Consider the following 18,704-nt stretch of genomic DNA (forward strand, 5'->3'; position numbering starts at 1 on the left):
GGCGCTTAACCTCTGAGCCATATCCTTAGCCCATTTTAATTTTTTTTTTATTTAGAGACAGGGTCTTACTAAGTTGCTTAGGGCCTTGCTAAATTGCTGAGGTTGGCTTTGAACTTGTGATCCTCCTGCCTCAGTCTCCCCAGCCACTGAGATTACAGGCATGCACCACTGTGCCGGGCCCATTTTATCTTCTCCACCTCCAGATGCCCTGGACTGTGTGTCATACTAAGCACAGCACCAGAAGACAGTAATCCTGCGTTCAAGTCCTCCTTACCCTACCAGCTGTGCAACCTTGCGTAGGTCTACAATTTAGTAGGCCTTCTTTGCTACATCTCTAAAATGGGCATAAGTCTTCTTTGTCCTCTTGAAGGCAGGGACTGGACCCAATTCTCTCTGGAGGATCTTTCCACTTTAAAGATCTCTGTCTCTGAGTCTGAAGGTTTCTACTGCCCGGTGAATTTGTTCAATGTTATATTCTGCGGTGGCTGGTTCTGTCTTTAACTGGAAGTTCTAAGAGGTCAGGTTTAGGATGGGGATGAGGATGCTGGGCTTTGGGGGAACATGGGGGAGACAGGACTTGGCAAGGAAAAAATTGAGCTGGGTAGCCCACCATTGAAGCCAAAATGATGCCCAAGATTCATTCAGGAGGAGTTGGCAGAAGGGGGTCAGAAGGCAGGGAGGTGAAGGCAGAGCAGGGACAGCTCTGGGGGTGGCTGCAGTTTGAGAGCTGACTTGGTTCAGAGAGCCAAAGGGAGTGAGATTCCAGGTGAGGTCAGTGGGCAATTGCAGCTCCACTGGACGGGAGCGGATTTCTTCTGAACCCAGTAAGGATTCTGTCAGGCCAGGGAGTCCCCAAGGGCACAGCTAGCTGTTGTCCTTATGTCTTCTCTTCCTCAAGCCAGAGGAGTTCATGCTCTTTGGCATTTTTTCTGGATAGAGCATGAACTTGGATGTCAGGCAGGGCTGGGTTTGAAGTGCACTTCAGTAGAACCCTCAGTAGAACCTTCCCTTAGTAGAACCTGCCCTCAGTAGAACCTCCCCTCAGTAGGACCTCTCACCGCCTTTGCAAAGTGTGGCTACCAAAGGGAACACTGCGGGGATTCAGCCAGAGCCGAGGAACCTCACTCCTTGATCCCAGCAGAGTGCTCACTGGGATCTGGAATCATGTTTCCTGGCCCATCTGCTGAAGGGTTTCCGAAGGGTGGGGCTGGATCTTGCTCACCAGCTGGTGAATGCCTGGTGAACGAATGATGCAGCTCAGTGGTTTGCTCACCCCTTTTAGTAACAGAATCCTTCAACCAAATGAACCCCCATGCAATGCCCCAGTGAATAAAACAGGAGGGGTGCATCTCTGGCTCCACCCTGTAGAAGGGGTGCTGCCTCCCTCTGGAGAGGCCCTGGACACTGCCCGGGGGAAGGGGTAGGGAGGGAAGCTGCAGACATAGGGACACTGCTACTTCCTGTTGAAAACAGGGCAGTGGTGTATGGAAAGCCCGGGTAAGTCTGCCCGGGTAGGACTGGGATGGTTGGGAGCCACCCACACTGCCTCCCAGTCCTCTGTTCTCTTCTTGCTCAGGTGTCCAGACAGAGGGCTCCTGAGCCAGTCCACTGTGGACTCCCAGCTCCTGAGCCCCCACCTGCCCCTCCCTCTGGCTTGTTACTTTCCCACAATCCTGTTTCAGGAGAATTACATGAATTCAGTTCTATTCATGGGCATCTGCTCTGTGGGGGCAGGATGCTAGGCCCGAGGGCAGCCAAAGTAAGCCAGGCGCAGTCCTGACCCTGCTGGATGCCACTGCTCTCTGCTCTGGCACCTCTTGCCTCCTTCTACATGTACCTCCTACCAGAGGGCAGAGTGACTTTTTTTGAAATGCAAGGCCAGTCTTGTTTCCTCCCTATTGAAACCTGTCAGGGATTCCCTATTGTGTTCAGGAAAAAGGCCGGTTTTTCCATCCTGCTTCCTAAGGCCCTCCTGGTGTATCTCCAGCACATCTGGACTTGCCAACAGCAACTCCCCCAGGCTCCTCCTGTTGACCTTGCTCCAGCTGTACTAACCTTGCTTCTCAAATACACTGGGCTCCCTTCACCCCAGGGCCTTTGCACATGTTGCACCCACTCTCTGGAGTACTCTATCAACCTATCTCCACAGCACATGGACATTAGCATGTTTTTGGCATTGCTTTTTTTTAATATTTATTTTTTAGTTTTTTTAGGTGGATACAATATCTTCATTTTTCAATTTTTATGTGGTGCTGAGGATCGAACCCAGTGCCTCATGTATGCTAGGTGAGCGCTGTACCACTGAGCCACAACCCAGCCCTCACCGTTGCTTTTCATGAAAGCCTGCCCTGAGTCCCCCAAGAACCTTGCCTCTTTGTTTCAGAGCACTTTTGTAGGATTGTGATTCTAAGTTCCTTATTGAGGTTACTTGATAAATGTGTTTCTTTCAGGACTATAACAGCCAGCTCTGTTTCTCATGGATTATCATTGCATCCCCAGTGCAAAGCTTAGGTCTGCCACATAGGTGCTCAATAAATGTGGATCAAGTTGTATTAAGTTGTCAGCATGCACCCAGGGGAAGCTGAGACAGACAGACAAGGCCCCAGCCAGGCTGTACTGTCTCTGTGTAGGATGGAGCAAGACAAGCAGTAGGAGAGGTAGAGCTTGGGTTCAGAGGAGAGGCAAGTTCCAAGATGGGGACACTCGCTGTAGCTGGGGCCCTAGGGAGGCTTCCTGGAAGAGGCATTCCTGGATCTGGGTGGCTGGAGAAGGGACATCCAAGTGGCAATCAATGGGAGCCAAGGTGAGAGGGAGGCTGGTGTGGGGAAGGACTGGTATGCAAGGGCCCAGCCAGGTGCATTAAAAGGCAGGTGGGATGAGGGAATGACTCTCCTGTTATAGGAACAGCCTCCAAAGAATCTTTGTTCTGCCACAGTTTCCTTATCTGTAAAATGGGCATTAAAAATAAACCCATTTCTTGGTCTTGTTGAGAGGGTTGAACGAGTTCATATGTGCAGCATGCTTAGGGCAGTGCTGAGCACAGAGCAAGGCCTTGTATTTGGTATTAATATAATTGTCATCCACAAAAGGAGTTTGGGTGACTTCCTCTTGGTCAGACTGCCTGAGCCTCTCACCCCGACAAGAAGTGCCCATGTGCATGTGAGTGCATAGCCGAGAGCCAGCCTGTGTCTGTGGAAAGGGGGTTGCTTGGATAAGACCAAGCTACAGCTTCTCCCAGGGAGAGGTCTCTGGCAGCATGCTGGGCTCTGGGCACTTCCACCCAGGGCCTGCTCAGCTTCTGGTGGCTCATCCCAGGTCAGGCCTGAATGTCCCTCCCTATTTTCTCTGCCCCTCCCCCCAGGACCTCACAGGGGATGGCAGCAGCAGGGTCCTGAGCTGAGGACCCAGAGCCCAACACAGTCCCTCACAGCAGCCAGACCTCTGAATTCCATCCTATGTGGGGCAGCCCCTGCCTGTCCCACGGCCCCTTCCCCAGCCCCCAGCCCCCAGCCCTCTCTTCTCCCATCCAGACCTTTCCCTAGGGCTTGGGGCCAGGCTAGAGCCTGGGAGGAGGGAGCTGTGCTGTTGTTTGGGAAAAGGCCCCTGTCCTGAGGAGAGCCTGTGATGGACAGTGAGATGGTCCCAGAGACCTGGCTTGGTGTCTTTTGCTCCACTCTGAAGAACTGCAGCAAGCTCCTTAGCTGCTCAGAACCTCCACTTTCTTTTCTGCAAAATGGATTCAATAGTAGCCCCTCCAACCTAGAATAAACATCAGGGGGTGCACTCCCAATGATGATTTGGGTGCCAGTGTCATTATGTGCTTGCTTTGGGTTGGAGGGGCCTGCCTTCCTGGCCCTCTCTCATTCCATCTTGTCTGCACCTTCCCCTCTCCTCCAAGTGTGGGGTGCCAGGTTCTGCACCTTAAGATCTCTCCAGAAATTGCACGAGTCTGCTAGGAGAATGCGTGTGGTGTGGTGAGTGTGTGCAGGGTGTGTGTGTAACCATTGACTCTGTGCCTGGTAGGCAGGATGTAGGTAGGTGTGCATGGTGGTGGATGCCTGCAGGAGCTTATGAGACATGTCTGTGCGTAACCATTGACATGATCTAGGTGTGTAGTGCAGGTCTGTGTTGCTCTCTCTGTGTGTATGTACATGCACGATAAAAGGGACAATTTCTTCCCTTTTCAGGGTGGGATTGGGGGGGATGGTCCCATTTCCTGGGAAATGAAAGCCTGAATTCTGGTGCTAGATTACCTAGGTCTGCATCCCCGCCCTGCCCGCTTCTAGGTAAGAAATCTGTGTCTCAGTCTTCTCACCTTTAAGATAATACTCCTCATGTTACCTGTTGATAATAGCGAAAATACTGGCCTCATCATTCCAACCGAGAGGACCAAAGGAGTTAACGACTGAAAAGTGCTTGGAGCAGAGCCAGGAAGAAGACAGAAACTGTGTTAGCTGTGCATGAAGAAGCTCCTCTAGCTGGACTGTGAACCCCTTGAGGGAAAGAAGGATTTCTGTTTTGCTCCCTCCCTGCACCCTTCCTAGCCCCACTAGCCCCATATTTACATGTAGTAGCTTGTGACAAAGGCCTGGTGAGGTGTCTTTGTGTGTCACTACATCCATGGGATGATGCTAGTGTGTGTGATGGGTGTGTGTGTGTGTGATGGGTGTGTGTGTGATGGGTGTGTGTTTGTCATGGGTGTGTGTGTGTGATGGGTGTGTGTGTGTGATGGGTGTGTGTGTGGTGTGTGTGTGTGTGATGTGTGTGTGTGATGTGTGTGTGTGATATGTGTGGGTGTGTGTGTGTGATGGGTGTGTGTGTGTGATGGGTGTGTGTGTGATGGGTGTGTGTTTGTCATGGGTGTGTGTGTGATGGGTGTGTGTTTGTCATGGGTGTGTGTGTGATGGGTGTGTGTGTGATGGGTGTGTGTGTGATGGGTGTGTGTGTGATGGGTGTGTGTTTGTCATGGGTGTGTGTGATGGGTGTGTGTTTGTCATGTGTGTGTGTGTGATGGGTGTGTGTGTGTGTGTGTGATGGGTGTGTGTGTGATGGGTGTGTGTGTGATGGGTGTGTGTTTGTCATGGGTGTGTGTGTGATGGGTGTGTGTTTGTCATGTGTGTGTGTGTGATGGGTGTGTGTGTGTGTGTGTGATGGGTGTGTGTGTGTGTGATGGGTGTGTGTGTGATATGTGTGGGTGTGTGTGTGTGTGATGGGTGTGTGTGTGTGATGGGTGTGTGTGTGTGTGATGGGTGTGTGTGATGTGTGTGTGATATATGTGTGTGTGTGTGTGATGGGTGTGTGTGTGTGATGGGTGTGTGTGTGATGGGTGTGTGTGTGATATATGTGTGTGTGTGTGATGGGTGTGTGTGTGTGTGTGATGTGTGTGTGATATATGTGTGTGTGTGTGTGTGTGTGCGCGCGCCCGCCCGCCCGCGCGCTGGGGCATCTCCAGCTCTGGAGGGCTATTTCAGGAAGCCTCCAGTCTCCTCCTCCTTATGTAAATAAACATGACAGATCCCCTCGCCTGGACCAGCGCGGGGGCGGGGAGGCTCCGAGTGGGTGGGAGCTGGAGGCGGCCGTGAGCAGGGCCAGGGGGTGTGCATGCGTGTGTGGCCGGCTGGCGGGCGGGCGTGTGCGTGCGGGAGGGAGCGCGTGGGGACGCAGGAGGGGCCGCTCGGCCCTGCCATGCCGGCCGGCCGCGGGGGAGGGCTGGGGGGAGGAGGAGGGGAGCTGGCGCCCGGGGCGGCTTGGTGACGAGGCCAGCCGGCCAAACGGTGGTGGCCGTGCTGTCCTGTCTGCTGCCGGAGATGGGGGGACAGATCACCCGGAGCACCCTCCACGGTAAGGCCCCAGCGGATCCTAGGGGTCCGCCCACCCCAACCTGGGGACCGCCTGGGAGGCTGGGACCGAGGGGCACTGGGACTCAGGGCTTGGTCATCCCCCTGCCTCCTCATTGGTTGGTGGGCGCCTTTGAGTGGTAGGCACTGGAGTGGGGAAGCAAAGAGGGCTGGGGAGCAGAAAGGTCAGGCAGCTGAGTCCCCCTACAGAGTCTCGGCTTTCTGCTCCCAGGGTGTTGATCAGCTCCCAAGTGGGATGTAAGGTCTTGGGTGTCTCCCTACCTCTCCCGAGGCCTGAGGCAGACCACAGCTGGGGGCTACATGTGGGCTGTGGAGGTGGTGCTCTGCTCCTTGATGGAGCTGGAGAGAATGCGTGGCACACACATGTGTGCACGAGTGTCTGTGCTCATGAATGTGCACTGGAGGTGTCTGCGGGTATGTACCTGTGCTGGCTTGTGCCTAAGCACGTGAGTGTGCTAGTGACAGCTCACATAGTGCCTGGGTTTTCAGAGTGTCAGAACTTCTGATCCTTGGGGCCCCCTCCACTGTGAGACTGACAGAAGTGCAGGGGAGGGGGCCAGCTGGCTTGTCCTCTCATCCCTCTGGTTCTAGAGCTGTGGTCTTGGAAGCAACATGGCTGATGTGGTACCAGATCCAGGAAGGGGAAGGCTTCCTCAGGTCTAGGAACTGGGGTTCCTCTACAAAGTGGCTGGTGACAGAAAGCACGCTGACGGTGGGAAGTCCTTGCCACACTCCCCTGAGCTCCTTCCCTTGGACTCCACAACTCCATCTGCTGAGTCTGCTGGGCATCCAGGGACCTGGGAAAGGCCCAGGCAGGAAGAAGGGTGGTAGCAGAAGCCATTGGGAAGCCGAGCCTGGTGACCAGTTGGCATCCCCCTTCTAGGCTCTGAACTTTGGGACTATAAATTTTAATTTAAAAAGAAAAGGCAGAGAAAGACATGGGAAATGCAAATCATTGGCTCTCTTAAAAGGAAATTTATTTTGTCCTGGGCACGGAGGGCCAAGTGACAGATGGAAGGCCCTGGAAGACACATAATCCGGAGTCAGCCAGGGCCAGTGCCATTGGCCTGGGCCTTGGCCCGAGACTTGGGTTGGGCTGACCTGGGCCTGGCCTATCCGTCTGTGGGGTGGGGGTTCTTTTCAGGGCTCGCTGTTGGCAGAGGGTCTGGAGCCGCCTGACATTTTCCACTGGAGTCAGACTTGGGCAATCTCGTGGCCTGGGAAGGACAGAGAGGCACTCAGTGCAGGCTCTGGACGCAGTACATGGCCCTCCAGCTGCTTCCAAGCACAGCATCACAGGGGCCAGAGGACCCCGAGAGCTCCCGAGCACATGATCTGGAGTAGACGAAAGAGGGCAGGGGTTGTGATGAGGGCAAGGGTCTTCCTGCGCTTCCGTGTTCTCCTGTGTCTGTGGGGTAGCCCCATCAGGGGAGCCTGAGGATCACGTGGATGGATGCGAGCAGGGAACTTGGGGAAAATCAGGAGGGCTTGCCTTCTGAGCCCAGGAGTCACAGTCCTGCCTTCCATACGCCCCATTTCCCTGGGGACAGGAGGATGGCTTAGGTGGGCATCCAGGCTGGGTGGCCCTTGGTGAGTGTTAATCAGATGCCCTATCTGCCTGCCTCTGTCTCAGGCTGGGTGTCCCTAAACTGGCCCCAGCCACTGCCACCACTGCCATCCACATCAGTCTAGGGGGTGTGGGTGTGTGCCTGTGCCCACACAGCCCCGGCCAGAACCCCTGCCTGCACGTCCTACGCTTCTGCACTCGTGCCCACCCTGTATGCACACACCAGCTACTTGGTGGTTTTGCCTCCTGGGAGGGGCGTGGGGCCAGTGTGAGGTTCAGGGCTTGGCTCCTTCTTAGTGGTGCTTTCAGTCTGCACAGACTCCCCAAAGACACGTTGACGTGGTCCTAGTTTGTATTTCCTCTGTGGCCTTGGGCTTTTGGTTTGCCTAAAGCCCCCAAATTTTGGATTGCTGGGCTATGGTGGATGAAGGGGAAGTGGCAGAGACTGACTCGGGACTCTAGGGTTGTGGTGGCATGATCTAGTTTTGTGCATGAGGATGTGTTTTGGGTCTCTGTGTGTTTGGTGTCCACAGAGTGTGTTTTGGGTCTGTCTTTGTATACCTCTGTTATGTGTCTCTTGTCTGTATGTTGAAGGGATTGTGTATTGTTCTGTGTTTCCATGTGAGCAGCCACATTTGTGGTATATTCTGTGCCTATGACATGCCTCTGTGTGTGTGTGTGTGTGTGTGTGTGTGTGCGCGCGTGCGCGTGCATGCGTGCGTATGTGTGGTGAGGCTGCTGGTGAGAAATCAGGCTCCTCTGGGACCAGCCTGGCAGGGGACTCACGGGGGAAATGAATTCCCAGTTGGAAATGGTTTGGGCAGTGGCAGGCTTGATCTCTTTAATCCGGCAGGTTCCCAGAGCTGCTCCTGGTCTTGTGGGCAGGCTGGTGGGGGTGGAGCAGGGGCTCACAGAGGGAGGCAGCAGTGGTTCTGAGAACCCCCTCTCCTCTCCCTGACCCCCTCTTCTTTTCTCTTCACTTTCTATTCTTCCTAGGCCACCTCCCTTAGGCACTCCCTCCCAGGGCAAGGGGCGGACCGCTGCTGAGGGACTGACACTTGGATAACACCTGATGCACACTCAGACATGTCACTCCCAGCTTTGTCTCTGGGTTTCACAAACCTGAGTGCTGGGGGTGCCAGGGTTCAGGGACCTGAGATATTGGTTCCTACTCCCTCCTTTCACAAAAGGGGATACTGTGCTCTGGAAAAGGAAATGGCTAGCTAAAGTCATGCGGCTGGTGACTCAGAGGGGATGCCAGGCCTTGTCCTATCAGGCTGACTCCCTACTTCTCCTTCTTGGGTTCCTTAGTCCCCAAGCCAGCAGCGGGGGAGGAGGCATCCCATGGTCTTATGAGCCCTGAGATTAGTGCGGAGGGAGCCACCAGTTTCCCAGCAGCAGTGGTGGGGGCTTAGGCCAAGGTGAGCTCCCTGGAGCTTGGGGGCGTGCCGGTGACCTTCTGTGCACAGGCACACCTGCATCCCACTGGGCCTGCGGGCTCTAGAAGGGCAGGTGGTAGGCTGACCCAACTCCATGTTCCCTTAACTCAGCCCAGTGCTCGGTGCTCAGTGGACACCAGCAGGTGCTCAGTCAGTGGGGAAGTGGGAAGCGTGTGGGGTACTGCTGCCTGCTGGAGCTGAAGGTGGGTGTCAGGGAGAAGAGGTGAGATTGAGCTGGGCAGCTGAGTGCAGAGAGGAAGGGGAGTTGGGGCAGTTGTTCTGGGTGAGAGTCGGCTGCTCTGCTCTTGCTGGCTGTGTGTCTTAGGGTCAGTCCCTTCGTCTGCCCAAGTCTCAGCATCCTCGTGCATGGACTGGGGATGGCAAGGTCTTCCTGCAGAGGTGTAGCAAGGATCCAGTGGACTAACAGGCTCCATAGCAGGGCACTGGCCTGTGGTAAATGGGGTCAGGCTTTCATGAAGGTTTTGTGGAGGTGCCTCAGGCCTGGGTGTGGTTGCCCCTGCACCTGCAGCTGTGGCAGGCCCCAGGACAGTGTTCCCGGAGTGCTCATGTCCCCTGTTAGGCACTCCCACCATCTGTGTGTATGCATGCACACAGGCGGGAGAGCTCAGGGTGGAGGTCTGTGTGGCAGGGTGTTTTGATGTGAGTCATGCCTCCCCTCATTGTCTCAGGCCTGGCCTGGTGGACTTTGGAGAGGTACTGGGAAGACAGGGACAGGAAGCTGAATCATCCAGAATCCCCTTCTGGAACCTTGAGGTAGGAAAAGGGAAGAGGAGGAGGACTGGTCTGCCTCCCAGCAGTGAGGATTTTCAGAGGCACAGCTGCCTGCACATCTGGCTGCTGGGAATGGCAGATTGGGTGTCCTAGTGTGTGAGAGAGGCTTGGTTTGGAGATGCACTTGGCTATGGAGGTGGCAGTCATCTGTTTCTGGACACACTCCCCACCTGGGCATCATGTTCTGTTCATTCTTCCAGGCAATAGGCAGTCAGGTGCTCTGGGGAGACGATAGGGTGCTAACGTGGCTCCTCACTCTGGGTTGAAGGTGTGTGCACGAGGGCTGAGAGGTCAAGGAGAAACTGTCTTGGGTGGAGTGGAAGGCTCAGGCAGGGGAGAGAGTGCTGAGCACACTGGTGTGACAGATCAGAGTTCAGGGCTGAGCCCCACCCCCTTACAGCTATGTGACCTTGACGAGTCACTAGTTCTCAGAGCCTCTGTTTCCTTATCTACCAAACGAAATTATCAGTACTGCATTAATTATCTATTGCTGTACAAACCTTAGCAGTTTAAAACAACAAACATTCAACTGTCTCACCTTCTGTGGTCAGGAATCTGGTGTGGTTCACTGGGTGCTCTCGCGAGGATGTGGTCATATTGGCTGGGGCTATAGCCTCATCCGAAGGCTCACCTGGAGGGCAGCCATTTCCATGCTTACTCAGTTGTTGGCATTCTTGGTCCCCCACAACATGGGAGTCTCCATGGGGCCTCCTGTGATATGGCAGTTGGCCTTCCCAGAGGGAGCAGCTCCAGAGAGGCCAGGGAGAGTGACCAAGATGGAAATGATGGTGTTTTTGATAACTTGGTCTTGGGAGTGACATGCATAACTTCGGCTGTATTCTACTCTAAAAGTGAACTTTGGGTCCGTCCAGTCCACGCTTGGGGGAGAAGGAGGCCACATAAGGGCAGGAAGGCCATGAGGAGGATGGGAATCACCACAGTACGGGTGGCTTCCCACAGATCGGGATTGGGAGGGCAAGTCAAGTTTGGATATGAAGGGCGGGTGCAGTGTCTGGTATACAAGAAAGATCAACACACAAAGACTTCCTTTCTCTTCCTTTTTCCCTGCCAGCAAGTGGATAGCTATTGAAGGGCCTCCCCCCACCACCACATCCCCAGTCCTTTTTATTTTTTGAGACAGGATTTTGCTAAGTTGCTTAGGGCCTCACTAAATTGCCGAGGCTGGTCTTGAACTTGGAATCCTCCTATCTCAGCTTACCCAGCTACGGGATTACAGACGTGAGCTACCACATCTGGCTGAAGGTTCTTGAGCATGCACAGCTCTAGTCAGGGGTGTAGACTGGGATCTTGGTGCTGGGCAGAGGAGGAAGCTACCCCATTTATTCCCTCTGTTTTGCAATGTGTCCACTGGCCACTAGAAAGGGCAAGGCACAAAGTGAGTCCTACCTGAACACCTGCTAGTTGCAAAACAGATGGAAGAATCAAACTGGCAACAGCTTTTGTTGAATACCTGCTATGTGCTCAGAGCTAGGCACTAGGGAGATAGCAGTTTAAAAAAAGAGATGATGTTCTCTGCCTTCAGGAGGCTCATGGTCCATCAGGGGACAGATAGGCACAAAGAACCCTGCAGCCTTTCCCAGCCAGGAAACTGCTTTGCAGAATATGGAAACTGGTCTGAGTTGTCTTTCTCAGTCTCACAAGGATGGTGTTCTGGATACAGAAGAGCCAAGTCAAGGCAGTGTGCACACCGAGGCCCTTGGGGGATTGAGAGGAACCAGGATTGGGAAAGTCTGCTTGGTGATGGATGCTCAGCTTGGGGGCATGGAAGTCCCCACAGATCCAGAGCAGTGCCCCTAACCAAGTTTAGGGGTTGGAAAGGAATTGAGGTCCGCTTGATAACTGAGAGAAAGGCAGGTACGTGGTGGGAAGGGGATGGAAAGGTTTGCAGCTGAGAAATGGGCTTTGGCCACACCTGGAGGGAAGAGCAGTCAAAGGGCCCCTCCAAGGAGACCAGGAGGCTCACTTCTGCCCAGGTTTGCAATCATCCCTGTCACCCAAGTCCCCTCCCAATGGCCCTCCTGCCTCCAGTCAGGGGTCTCCATCCTTTCTCTCAATTTTTTTACCCCAGAGGGAGCCCTGTTCAGTTAGTGTGTGCAAGCTAGTCCACATGGGGACTGTCCTGGCAATCTGAGATTAGAGCGTTTGGAATAAAATAAGACTACAGTTGTCTGGCCTCCCACTGGGCTGAAACAAGCTGATCTTTTCCTATGGTGGTAGTTGTTGCATTTATTTAAAAAAAGTAAGACATGTTGAGGTCAGGTATTAAAATTTGCAAAATTCTTTCACATCCATGAACTCGCTGAACCTGCACAACCACCTGGAGAGGGGGCAGAGCAGTTATGATGAGCCAGAAAAAGAACTCAAGGTCCAGAAAGGTGAAGCAACTTGCCCAAAGTCATGTAGCAAATCTGTGGCCGGTGAGGGTTTGAACCAGGGCCTCCTGCCTCCAACGCTTGGGATTGTGACCACGCCCCATTATCCAGAAAGGGAGACAAGCCTCCTTCATAGGAGATGGAAATGACAAGGCTTGCATTGGGATTCAGAGCCATGGATTAAGGGCAAGGTGATCTCAAAAGCAGTGGAACTCAGCTGGGCCTTAAGATAGGCAGGACTTGCAGAGGCTGAGTTGGGGCAGGGAGAATGGTCTGAGTCAACATGTGGAGGTAGGAAGGGATGGAACAATGAAACTTATGGTAATAATCATAATAACAGCAGCCACTTCCTGAGTTTTACATACAGCATCTCATTTAATCCTCACAAGAATCCCACGAAGAAGGTCCGCTGTGATTCCATTTTATTGATGAGAAGAGCAAAGCTCCCAGAGGCCTCCCAGTTGGAGATGGAGCTGCTGGGCTGGGAGGCAGTCAGGCCTGGGACTAGGCCCTGGGCTCTTCACTCTGACCGGGTGACCTTGACATGAAACTTAGATCTGAGGGCTGTGTCAGAGTGACAATGGGAAAAAGTCAAGACACTGCCTGTTGAGCCACGTGGGGGTTGGGCACCATCATCAGGGTTAGGGCCACTGCTCTGGTTGAGTGGTGACCTCCTGCTCCCTGTCTCTCCTTGATGGCTAGGCTGGACATGGGGGCTCCACAGTGGTTCTGGGGCAGAGCTTGGTGTGGGCCATGGGCAGCTCATTCTGGAGACTATGTGTTCAGGCTTCTCCCCTGGGACCCTGCCAGGGGCAAGAATGTGATCCAGAGCTGGCGAGGGTCAGCCCGAGGGCTGGCCAGGCTTGTGTCTGGCAGCTCATGAATGCCCTGGAGGACTGGGGCATGGGGGTGAGTTTCCATGTGTCAGTTGCAGCTTTGCCAGAGCAGGGCCCCCCGGGGCTCCCAAGAAGCTTGTAAAGCTGTCACTAAGGAAGCCCTCTCTGGGGGCTCTGTGGGAGTCAGGTGTCATGATGGGGGGGTCCACTCAGGGTCCCTGGCCCCTGGTAGGCTAGTTGTGCCCCCCACATGCCCACCACCTTGAGCCCCCACGGCCTACCATCTTGGACTCTAGGGAAATGAATTCCAGTTTTAGGTGCTGCAGAGGGTAAAGGACTGTGGACATGGCATTGGAAGACCAGTGCTGAGGTCCTAGTTTTGCCACAGAATTGCTGGGTGGCCTCAAACAAGTTGCTTCACTAGTCTAGATTGTAATTTACTCATCTTAGAATGGAGACCTGACGGGGTTGTGGTGCATGTCAAAGTGCGGGGAGGAAGTTGGATGGTGTAGGGAAGGAGCCCTGTCTCCAGCGGCCCTCTCTGGACCCTTGATACCAGAGCTGTGCTCAGGTTAATTCCCACTTTGCTTTCTGTCTCCTGCCCCCAGGGATTTTCAGGCCAGCTGAGATGGGAGAGGGAGATAGCAGAAGCAGAGACTCAAGGTGGTGGCCACCCTGGCCAGGGCCTCCGCTTTTGGCCCCCAATTCACATGGTCATCCATGAGAACAGCACATCCTGGGAGTGTTCGGGACACAGCCTATGTGGCTGGACATAGTGGGCCTGGTCCTGATTCAAAAGAGAAGTGACATGGCCTGAACTATGGTTGTAACAACAGAGTGGACAGGAAAGAGCTGATCCAGGGATGCTGATTTCTGAGGCAGGACTTGAGATTTGGAGTATTCGGGATTTCAGGTGTCCAGAGGTATGGGAGGGTCGGGTCAGGGGTGTGTCTAGCACCTGCCAATTGCAGGAGCCCATGGTCCAGGGGCAAGAGGTGCCCAGTAGACATCACTCAGACAGCTTGAGCTCTGAGAGAAGGGGTTGGGACCAGCTCCTCCTGGCAGCCTGGCCTCTGGCTATCTTGATGGCCTGGGAGACCTCCCTGTAGGAAGAAGGTGCTCGGAATTTCTCAGACCCCAGGAATCGGGACATGGTGCTTTGCAACTGTTAGAGTGCTCTCTCTCCACACCCATGAGGGACAGGGAACAGCACCCATTTCATTTCAGAGATGTGGAAGGGACTTACAATTAAGAGTTAGAGTGGCAGGCCCAACTCAGCTTTGGGAGGTCTCCTGTGAGATGATCCAAATCCTAGCACTTCCTGGGGCAGAGCGATGGGGTGCCTTGGGAGTCTGGAGCACCAGCCTCTCCTCCCTCCATCTTCATGAAGACCTGGCTTATTAGTTGTTGCTTTTTAATTGAGGCATAATGTTCATTCATTTTTTTTTTTTTTTGACAAATGTGTGAGTTGTGTAACCACTACAGCAGCAAGATAGAGAGCAATTCTGTCACTGAGAAAACTTCCTTCATGCCCTGGTGTGGTCATATCTTCCCCCAAATGCTGATACCCACTGATCTCTACCTCCCTGCTTCTGCCTTTTCCTGAATGTCACACGGATGGTGTCCCACAGTAGGTAGCCTTGTGTATCTGGCTTCTATCCTTGGCATGTGTTTGAGTTTGTCCTTGTTGTGTGCGTCTCTGTTGTCATTGCTGTTTTTCTTGCAGAACGGTAATCCTATGCACGTACCACATTTTCTTTATCTGTCCACAGTGGAAGGTTTTTTTGAATTGTTTCCAGTTGGGGATCATTATGAATAAAGCAGCTATACATTATGCACAGGTCATTGTCTGGATGTGTTTTCATTTCTCTTGGGAAAATGCCCAGAAGTGCGAGTGCTTTGTTGTGTGGGAGGTATGTGGCTTTATTAGAAACTGCCAACCTGTTTGCCACACTGGCTGTCTCCGGCTGCATCCTGCAGGCCGTGGACAAGGGCTGAGAACATGGTTTGGATTTCTTTTTTTTTTCCTGGTGCTGGGGATTGAACCCAGGGCGTGGTGCATGCGAGGCAAGCACTCTACCAGCTGAGCTATATTCCCAGCCAGTGGTTTGTATTTCTGTGTTTTGGTGGCTCTATGTGTCTCGTGAAGGCAGTTTGATAAAAGCGTTCGATGGCATGATTTTAGGTGGTACCTGGATGAGCTTTTTTTTTTTTTTTCACATTTGTAAGTTATAATTGTATTTTAAAGTGCTTTTTAAAAATGTACCCAGAATGCTAAAACCATGATTTCCCGGTTATTCAAAGCTTAATAGCTAAATGACAGTCCTGGAGTTAGATTGTGGGTTTGACTTCCATTTTTTACCTCCTGTGTCATTGATAAAATGGGTTGATAAGGACCCTTCCTACTTCATAAATTTGGTGTGAGGATATGTAAAACTCCCAGTTCAAGCTGGGCGCGGTGGCACACACCTGTAATCCCAGCAGCTCAGGAGGCCGAGGCAGAAGGACCATAAGTTCAAAGCCAGCCTCAGCAATAGTGAGGTGCTAAGCAACTCAGTGAGACCCTGTCTCTAAGTAAAATACAAAATAGGGCTGGGGATGTGGCACAGTGGTTGAGTGCCCCTTAATTCAATTCCTGGTTACCCCCCCCCCCACCACCAAAGAAAAAACCCTCCCAGAGCTTGGCACAGGACTGCCATGATTATTAAAAATGTATGGCCTCTGTGTGACGGGCACATGTTTTCTGTGTGTTGTTTTGTACAACCACATGTACACGAAGACATGCATATGTCAATGTGGGATTCCTGGTCTCAGGATAAGGAAGAGGGATGAGCCCTTCTCCCTCTGGTGTGCCTTAGGGTTGGGATGGCCTTTGTGTTCTCACAGGTGTGTGTGCACGAGTAGGGCTTTTAGAGGTCACATGTCTGAGTGCATGTTGGGTCCCCAGGACAAGGGTATCCTATGTACGTACACCTTCTCCAATTGTTCTACTGTCACTCAGCCTGTAGACTCTGTGCTGTCCCTTCCCCACTCTCCACCCAACCCTGGAATCTGTACCCTTGGGTCCTCCCCATGGAAGGGAAGCCTTGGGGAATGTCCTTCCAGGTCCTGGATCTCTGGGTTCTGGGCATCTCCACCATATTTGCCTAGAGCCAGTGTTTTCTGGACTTTTTTTTTTAGGTATTTATTTTTTAGCTGTAGTTGGACAACAATACCTTTATTTATTTATTTTTATGTGGTGCTGAGGATCAAACCCAGGGCCTCATGTGAGTGCTCTACTGCTAAGCCACCACCCCAGTCCCTGTTTTCTGGACTTTTACCTAGAGCCCCAGAACCCTAACAGGGATGGGTGGGAAGGAGAGGAGACATCTTGAAAGAAGCTGAGGCCCTGCTTTAGCTGAGGTCTATGGGCTCTGGTTGGAGGAATGGGGAGTGAGGACTCTAAAGGAGAAGCTCCAGTAGGTAGCTGGGCTCAGCGGGCTTGGAAAACTAACTATTGGCTGGGCCAGGTGACATAGGTCTGCAGCCCCTGGAACTTGGGTGGCTGAAACAGGAGGATCTCAAGTTCAAGGCCAGCCTCAGCAACTTAACAAGGCCCTATGCAACTTAGCAAGACCTAGTCTCAAAATGAAAAATAAGAAGGCTGGGGCTGGGATTGTGGCTCAGTGATAGAACACTCACCTAGCATGAGCGAGGCCCTGGGTTCGATCCTCAGCACCAAATAAAGATAAATGAATGGAATAGAGGTATTGTGTCCAACTACAATTAAAAAATAAATATTTTAAAAAAATAATAAGGCTGGGGATGTATCTCAGTGGCAAAGTGCCCCTGGGTTTAGTCCCTAGAACCCCTCCGCCACAAAAAACCCTCAACTTGCCTTTTTGAGGTATATTTGCCATTCAATAAACCATGCGTCCTTGAAGTGTATGCCGTGAGGCGTTTTAACATGTTTACACCTATAAAATCACCACCACCACCATCAGCATGTACCTCCAAATGCTGCCGCCTGCTCCTTGGTGATCCCTCCCCATCCCCCTGCTGCCCTGGGCACCTACTTTCCTGCTTTTGATTGCTGTAGCTTGGTTTGTCCTTCCTGGAATTTGGTAAAAATGGGGCAGAGTGGAAGGAGAGGAAGGCTTGAGAGAGGAACAGGGGTTCTGCGGTGGCTCCGTGGACCGTGCTGGGTTTTTAGGCTGGCTCGTGTCACCCAGCCTGATTATTTTGCAGTCATCTGTGTCATCACCTGTGTCAGCAGTTCGTTGCTTTTGCCCACTGAGTACTAGTCCCCGCACAGATGCTCTGAGCTTTTCCATTCACGCAGCAGGGGTTTTCTCCCCTTTATAGTTTCTTTCTAGTGTGGATAGTCCCTAAACAGCGTGCAATGCTTCCTTTCCCCAGCAGGTCTTATTTGAAACTGAGAGTCAAGCTGTGTCTGAGGCGGCCGGAGCCCAGTGGGCACCTTTTCCAGGCAGCACACCCTCTGCCCTTCACCCCAACCGTCTCCTTCCTGGAGTGACTCCCCTTCCCCTGCCCTCTCCAGAGTTCATTTGACTTCTCCCAGGAAGCTTCCCGGGCTGTCTGGGGCTCTCCGAGCAACTCCAGCCCTGGCAGCCTGGTGGCTCTCAAAGGTTTGGCAGTTCCAGAACGTCTTGTCTCCTCGGTGAGAGCAAGGCCAGCCTTCCTCATGCACCCCCACCTCTCAGGCCTGGCATACAGGAAGCTGCTCCAGACAGGCCTCAAGGACTGTTCCCCAGGGCATGGCTGGTCCTGGGCTGTGGGAGCTGGTGCTCGGGGCCCTCCGAGAAGGAGGGAGCAGAGATGCCAAGAGATGAAACCAAAGCCGGCAGCCTGGACCGAGGTCTCTGCCCGCCGCCTCCCAGCTTCCTTTTTTCCTCCCCCTCCTCGGCAGTGGCAGGGTCTGGGCAGACCTGAGGCGGCTCTTCTCCGCATTACTAAATTCCTGTCTTGGAGGAACTAAAAATTTGCAACATCCCAGAAAACCCCAGTCACCTTTTGAGGCTTGGAATCCCTCCACCTCCTTCTTCCCTGTCCGCAGTGGCTCTCTTTCCTTAAGAGGACAGAATGGACAGGTACTCCAATTCCTGAAGGACTGGTGAGGACAGCTCCTGAGCAGGAACTGAGGGCCCCAAGCCCCTAGCCCCCAGCCCTGATTTGTGTCTTAGAGCAAGGGACAGAGGCCACCCCCTGGGCCAGAGGGAAGCGTCTTCTCCAGAGTCACACAGCCAGCAAGTGACAGACTCAGACACCTAACACCTAGCTCTGCGCTCCTTCCTCTCCCTGCCCCATCTCATGCCAACCACAATGGTTTGTAAAGTGTCTGCTCCTCAGCCAAGCCCTGCCCCATTCTCTACCCCATTTTCTAGAACTGTCTAAACCTGATGTGGGACAGAGGTGACCCTGAGGGAGGGACATGATGGTGGACACAGTTCTGGGGCTGATGCTGCAGAGACTCTCTCTTCCTTCCTGTAGTGGTCCCTCATGGACCTCAAGCCTGCCCAGCTCCAGTGTCACCTCGATTCAACTCTCCCCCAGGAGGCCTTCCCGAGAAGTGACCTGCCTGTTGGTCCTTTTGGTGTTTGTCACTGTGTGCTGTGATAACAGAATGTCCATGTCTGTCTCCTTTTCTGGACTTGTGGCTTCAGGAGGACAGGATCTATCCATGTTTTGTGTCTGTAGCTGCAGTGCCTAGGTCAGAGCCTGGTATTCAGTAGATGCAAAGGCTGTAATTCAGTGGTGGCGGTGGTGATAGTGAATGGCGGTGCTCATGGCTGGGTGGGTGGGTGGGTAGCTGGTGGATG

The 18,704-nt window shown here is 53.2% G+C and overlaps 1 protein-coding gene across 1 annotated transcript in view; it reads left to right on the plus strand.

The window, feature by feature from the left end:
* The first annotated feature begins 5,624 nt into the window (after nucleotides 1-5,624).
* The window catches only part of Neurl1 (neuralized E3 ubiquitin protein ligase 1), a 33,378-nt gene continuing 20,298 nt past the window's right edge, over nucleotides 5,625-18,704 (plus strand). Inside the window, exon 1 of the mRNA XM_026401112.2 lies at nucleotides 5,625-5,841. Within this exon, the coding sequence (XP_026256897.1) occupies nucleotides 5,808-5,841 (34 nt within the window). The 5' untranslated portion in view covers nucleotides 5,625-5,807. The remainder of the gene's footprint in view (nucleotides 5,842-18,704) is intronic.

Source organism: Urocitellus parryii, chromosome 5 (genome assembly GCF_045843805.1).
Source record: "Urocitellus parryii isolate mUroPar1 chromosome 5, mUroPar1.hap1, whole genome shotgun sequence".
Lineage (NCBI taxonomy): Eukaryota > Metazoa > Chordata > Mammalia > Rodentia > Sciuridae > Urocitellus > Urocitellus parryii.